The 6,874-nt window shown below is 36.5% G+C and overlaps 1 protein-coding gene across 1 annotated transcript; it reads left to right on the top strand.

Annotated features, from left to right (window-relative positions):
* The first annotated feature begins 2,095 nt into the window (after window positions 1-2,095).
* On the top strand, window positions 2,096-5,145 carry LOC122074677 (probable serine/threonine protein kinase IRE). The gene is made up of 4 exons (XM_042639616.1): window positions 2,096-2,760; window positions 2,885-2,952; window positions 3,042-3,215; window positions 3,333-5,145. Exons 1-4 carry the CDS (start codon window positions 2,259-2,261, stop codon window positions 4,689-4,691), a joined length of 2,103 nt encoding a protein of 700 aa, XP_042495550.1. The 5' UTR covers window positions 2,096-2,258; the 3' UTR covers window positions 4,692-5,145.
* Window positions 5,146-6,874: the final 1,729 nt, after the last annotated feature.

Raw genomic sequence — 6,874 nt, 5'->3', positions numbered from 1 at the left:
ACTAGTACAGGGCTAATAGGAGCATTAGTAGAAAAATCAAGAGAATAGAATTTTTTACCTTTCGCCAGAGGTAGATTAGTCATTTTGTCCCCATTATGTATGGACGCATAGGTCAAACTGTCTTATAGGTTTTTTTCCCCCTTAGAAAGAACGTTGCTTGTCTGTGTTCTCTATGCCCAAACATAGGGTGGCTTAAAAAGAGAGGCAATGACATCTTGACATAGCGTCTTTTTAAAATTGCCCTGTGTTTGAGTGTAGAGAATGCAGATGGGTAACATTTTTTCTCCTTTATTCTTTTGTTCTTGTGGACAACATTTGTTTTAGACTTTTCAGAAACAAAAAGGATTAGTTTTGATAAGTTGAGGAATATTAATTTCTTAGGAATAAAAGAAAATTAACAAGAATTTAAAAAAACAAAACTTTTTCTACAAAATGCAATATGAAATTGTAAATATCATATTAAGGAAAGTTTTCCCTTACCCATAACCTCTCAATACATGGGATTTGACCCTTCAATTTGTATTAAAAAGGTTATTTCAGAGGATAGCCCCCAAAAGCTCAACTCATAGGTTGACAATGGAAAAGGCAAATGGGGCAGCGGAGTCGTGGAATGAAGAAAATTCATTATTTGTTTGAAAAAAAGATGCGACCGGAGGCTGATTTCATTACCCTTTCTCCTCCAACTTATAACCTTCTAAAGAGGCTCAAAATTTATCAAGCAGGAGTTTTAGTCAGAATTAGTCTACTGTGCCACTGATTTATTGATTTCACCTTCGTAATGACAAATGAGAGTTAATGATGATATTCAATATTTCAAGAGTTTAATTGTATCATATAAGCATGGATAAAGAAGAAGAGATAGTCTCTTTACCTATATTGCATTTCACTCAAAAAAAAAAAAAAAAAAAAGTTTAGAAATCTTTAGACCTAGATATTTATGACGTGCTTGTAAACAACTTTTGGAATTTGGTTTAAAGAAAATATGATATTTTTGTCATTATAAAATTAGTACCAATAGAAAATGCTAACCCAACTAGATGGTCGATTTTTTCTGTTTAACCATAAAATTTTAAAAACAAAATTCGATCTTGTTGGATCACATGGCAGATTGGATGGAGCCTAAATTTTGCGAGTATTCCATTTCCTTTGTTTAACCTAAAAACGACTGTTGCTCATGTAGGACCACATTGCAGATGGAGTCTAAATTTTGTGACAGGTAGATCTTGAGGTCCCTCATTGATATGTAAAATAGCAAAACGCACCAAGCAGTTTGTCAAGTGGCATATTTGAGGTTTGAAAATTCAAGACCATGGGATTGTGCATAAGCATAAATGGACACATATGAAAATGCAAGTCAATACATGAGATGGTATTTGATTATAGGGAAAAAGATACTTGTTTAGGTTAGGTGGGGTGGGGTGGGGTCATGAAAGGCAAAAATCTCACCCTTCTTATGCTTTTGTGTGTATTATCATTGGCCCCCCGTGTTGGTACAAGGGACACACTGCCTTTTTAGGGAACCCTCTTCCTTCATTATATTAGAATCTGAAATTTGATAGATGATTTATCTAGACAATATAGTACTCATCCAACTATCATAATTATGTCATTATTCCACATACAATGAAAATGGCCCATACGAAAGCCAAATCGTTCAAATTAATTTTTCCATTCAAATAAAATTAAGTCAAAAGAGTTGCCTGATGCTAAAATATTATTCCTCTCACATGAGATTCATTATTATTTTCTTTCCTATCATGATTGTTTTTCTCAAAATAAATAAATAAACCATGATTGGGCCCATTTGAATGATACATTTTTCCACACCAACATTGGTATTTTAAAAGAAGCTCCCAAAAATGGCGATGGTAATGGTGATGGTGATTCTACCTTTTAAGACAACTTTCCCTAAAAAGAATAAAGAATAAAAAAATGTAACCGTACTGCAAAGTGAAACCAGTACTACAAGTTACCGGTAAACACTTTGACCATATAGGATTACCGTGCAGGAGCGGTCTCTTGCCTAGACGACTTGCTACCAGAATGTTCATTAACTCATAGTCTCTATCTTAATTCTTAACGGCCAAACGATAAGTTTAATACCGGATGATTCGTGCTCCTTCGTCTAGCGTGTCATCCCTTGAAGCCTCGTCTTTCCCGCGAAAACTTGGGTCATTTTCTCTCTCTCTCCAGTACTCTTCTCTCACTCGCCTGTCATGCCATGAAGAACCAGAACACAATCTTCTCCTGCATCATAAATGTCTTCAGATATTCCCAACAAAGATCAAAATGCGAAACCCATCGATCCAGATTCATCGTCATCAGACCCTCCTGCGTTGGACAATAAAGAATCAGAGACTTCTTCAACCACTAGGACACCGACCACCACCACCACCACCACCAAGGGCAAGCTGAGGAAGATCCCTCCGATCCCAATCCGTCGATCCCACTTCGACAATGCAGAACCCAATAATGGCGATGGTAATGGTGATGGTGATGATGATGTCGATGACGATGTCCGCGACGATGGCATGGGACCTGGAGCGGAGGACGGCTCTTCTTCTCCAATCTTTGCTTCTTCTCTTGGCCTCAATCACATCAGAACTAAGTTCTTTTCCACCCTTTCCCGTCCATCATCATCATCCAATGCTGTTCCCTCCAATCTCGGCATTGATAAGAGCAAGGAAACCGACGGAGGTGGCGATGGTGGTCGTACCAAATGGGATTTTCCCCATCACATTAATCAATCCGTGGAACCAGGTCTGTAATCTTTTTGATTGGTTTTTGATTAATAAATTTGAATAATCGCATTTCTGTTATTTTTTTTTTTAATTGGGTTATTTAGTTGCTGAGAGATCAATTGTTGGGGACATTTTGTGGATAGGGAAAAAGAATCATTGGGCTCAATCAAAATCTTTGAGGTTACCCCATCTTTCCAGTCCAGGGCTTGAGGTAATGAGTTTGTACTTAGTTAAGATTCTTTTAGGTTGGTTCAGAAATGGAGTTACTGGCTGTTCATTTATGTGAAATATGTGCTTTAGGACTTTTGGACAAGCAAGGATATTCAGTCTCCTCGCTTCCAGGCCATAATGCGGGTTACAAGTGGCCGGAGGAGGAAAAGACCTGATGTGAAGAGCTTCTCTCATGAACTATGTTCCAAAGGGGGAGTCCGGCCCTTCCCATTCTGGAAGCCTCGTGCATATGGGAGAACAGAGGTAATCACTTGATCATCTTGATATGGTTTTTGAAATGTTGTCTTTTAAGATTTGTCTGTTATTTTGTTCAATATATTTTTTAAAATTTCTGTGGCATACCTGGTTTTCCCCTGTCAGGAGATTATGAGTGTTATTAGCACAAAATTTGTCCGATTAAAGGAAGAAGTTGACAACGACTTAGGCATTCTGGCTGGTGATTGGGTGAGCATACTTGAAAAGAATGAAGATGCTGATCCCAAATGGAAAGAAATATTGGAGGATTTGTTGGTTGTTGCTCGGAAGTGTGCTAAGATGTCACCAAATGAGTTCTGGTTGAAATGTGAAGGTATTGTGCAGAATTTAGATGATCGCCGTCAGGAGCTTCCCATGGGGACCCTCAAACAAGCCCATACGAGAATGCTTTTCATCCTCACTAGATGCACCCGTCTAGTGCAGTTTCAGAAGGAGGGTGGTTTTGAGGATGAACATATACTTGGACTCCATCAACTTAGTGATCTTGGAGTCTATCCAGAACAAATTTTTGGGGGTGGACGACAGGGTTTCAAGAACTCTCTCAGTGGGAAGGAAGCTAGTGAGAAGCATGCTATGAAGTCAAATGGGCAGGAACAAAGCAGTTTGACTATGTATGAAGATCTTAATGTTAGTTCTGCTGACCCTTCCACTGCGAAAAGTGTTGATTCATCTACAAGCAGGGATAGGATATCTTCGTGGAAGAAACTCCCATCTGCTGCTGAAAAGAACCAGAGCAAAGGCATGGATGAAAGCGATACCCCCTTGAAGGATAAAATGGATGCCTCGCAACATCAAGATAAAACAAAATCAGATGTTGAAGATAATGCTGAAAACATTAATACCCCACAATGCCCTCTAGGAAGTGCAGATCTTTCTTCAAATGAACAAAAAGTTTGCTGGGGTGATCAACAAAATGTAGCATATGAGAATATGATATGTCGGATTTGTGAGGTTGAAATACCAACAGTACATGTGGAAGATCACTCTAGAATCTGTGCCATTGCGGATAGATGTGATTTAAAAGGCTTAACAGTGAATGAAAGGCTTGAAAGAGTTGCTGAAACTCTTGAGAAGATACTGGAATCATTAACTCCAAAAAGTTGTGATACTTCAAGAAGTCCAGATGCATCAAGTGTAGCTGACGTTTTTGATCCTCCATCTCCTAAGCAAAATAGCCTGTCTTGCCAATCTTCTGAACATGAGATTGATTCTGTACCTGAAGCTGTTAATGTTCTTTCCATGAATGATCTGGAGAGTCTGCCCAACTTGTCATGTAAGCCAAATTCTATCATCATGCCTGATCAAGGTAAAGCGCCATCATCAGCAGGGAGCACAACCCCACGATCTCCATTAGTGACCCCACGGACTGGCCAAATTGAATTGCTAAAGTGTGGAAGGACTACAATGTCAGAGCTTGAAAACTTTCAACAGGTAGTTTCTTGTCTTAGTTCCAACTACCCATGACATCAGTTTATTTAGCACCCATGATTTCATTTTGCTGCTTATATTTGCCAGTTACAGTTCAAATGGAGAAAACAATAACACAGTTTCAAATGCAAAGCCCAACTCTTGCCTCATGTATAATGACTAATTTGTTTTACTAAGAAAACCTTCCTAGATAAATTTAACATTATTGTATGCTGCTTTCAACTCCCAAAGAGCACCCCGAATTTTACTTTTTCAACTCTAGCTTGCATGAGACCAAAAAAAAAAAAAATTTAAAATTTTGGGCCTTTTCCCCTCTTTCCGTATATTTTATTATTCAATATTTTTTAGTTGGAAATAATGCTTTCACAGTCCAAGAATAGGTCCTATTTTTGTATTAAATGGGTATTAATTGTGATGGGCTCAACTATAAAACCCAAAAGCTTAGTAAAAATTCTTTTTTCCTAGTCGCATTAGGAGAAATAGTTTTTTTGGTCCTAGTTAGTCTTTAATTCCTAGTCAGTATAGGATTTTTTTTTATGCTGTTTTAAGTCTATACTTGGTTAAATAAGTAGGGGTTTGAGTTGTATTAGGATTAGGCAAGTAGGAGTAAGATTTTGAGAATTCTATACTGCCTATATGAGATTGAATGGAATAGAAATTTGTTTTGGTTTTGCTGATTTTGGCTACTTATCGTTTCAGCACCGGCTGAAGAAATTTCATACACTCATCAGTCTCTGATATGGTCTGAAACTTACCTGTTCCATGACAGTACCTGATACTTATAATGATATATGATGACTTTATCTTTTCAAAAGAAATTTCTTTCAACTCATCAGGTTCTTTTTCTAAAGAAATAGTTTTCTTAGTCATATTTTCAAGAGAGATTAATGGCTTCTTGTTTCTGATTCTGGTGAGTCATGTGATTCCTTAAGTGTAGAAACATTTTCAAACAATCCCTTCAAGGTATATTTTCGAATCCTATTCTTTTGTGCACAATTCTTTAAGGGACTAGTAAGAAATTTAAAAAACATGCATTACCCATTATAAGAGAAATTCTCAATCTTATTTTCATTATCACCATAATATGTATCAAACAATTTATAAACATCATTGTCTAAGTTAGACTTATTTTCTTCACATGGTGAAGAAGGACCCTTTATATCAACTTTACTGATATTAGCATTTTCAAGAGAACTTTCATCAACTATTTCAAAACATCACTTCTATCAATAGTAATAGTTAAGTTAACAAGAGAAACTTTATCAATAAAATTATTATATAAAGGTTTAGCAAGTAAATCAAAATTGCTACTCACTAGCTGTTAGACTCTTTATGAAGAGACCTTGCTCTGATACCACTTGTATGATTGAATGCAACCCAAGGGGGGGGTGAATTTGGTTATAGCAATTTTAAGCAAAATAAAAAAAAAACACAACTAACTAAACAATGATACATGAAAGATAGATGAATATATATATATATATATATCAAGAGCCATATATAATCTAAACAATAACTTGAAAACAAGAGAGTGAAAGGTAGAGATAAATCGAGTAAAAGTAAAGCACGCAAGCGATTTTTAGAGTGGTTTGGATCTGAGATCCTATGTCCACTACCCAGATTGGCCAAACTAGGGATTTCTTCTACCAATGTGATCCCATTCCAATGGGAATGAATCAAGCCTTACACTAGCAGTCCTTAGGTTAGAATCCGGTCCACTGGCCTAGAATTTCAAACTTTGCACACACAGCACAATAGTGAGCAACAAGCTAACACCAAAAACAGTAATAAGACTTCTCAAAAGCCAGGAGCCAAAGACGTTTAAGCACACTTTGATTCTCACAAGAACTTTTTGCCTTTTCTTATATTAATCTCTTTCTCATTTTTTTTTTTTTTAGTTCTAATGACTCAAGCCTTTAAATAGGCAATTAACTAGCTGTTAGAGTCAAACTTGGTTTGCCTGAATTTTCATTTAATATTCAATACTGATATTTGAAATCATTTGGAAAAGCATTTAATTAAATTAGATTTTCAAACTTAGTTTTAGTTCCAAGAAAACAAACCATTAAATCTCTTAAACACTATTTATGAAGCCTAGAGTTCCACCAAGTTGACCACAAAACAGGGTTTCTTTTGGAAGCACTAACACACAACCGTCCATAAGTATGTCTGAGGACTTAGTTTTTTTTTTTTTTAAACCAAAAACTCTATGGAAATTT

Source organism: Macadamia integrifolia, chromosome 3, assembly GCF_013358625.1.
Source record: "Macadamia integrifolia cultivar HAES 741 chromosome 3, SCU_Mint_v3, whole genome shotgun sequence".
In the NCBI taxonomy this organism is placed as follows: Eukaryota; Viridiplantae; Streptophyta; class Magnoliopsida; order Proteales; family Proteaceae; genus Macadamia; species Macadamia integrifolia.
The sequence above is the reverse complement of the archived record's forward strand: the minus strand, read 5'-3'. Positions and strand labels throughout refer to the sequence as shown.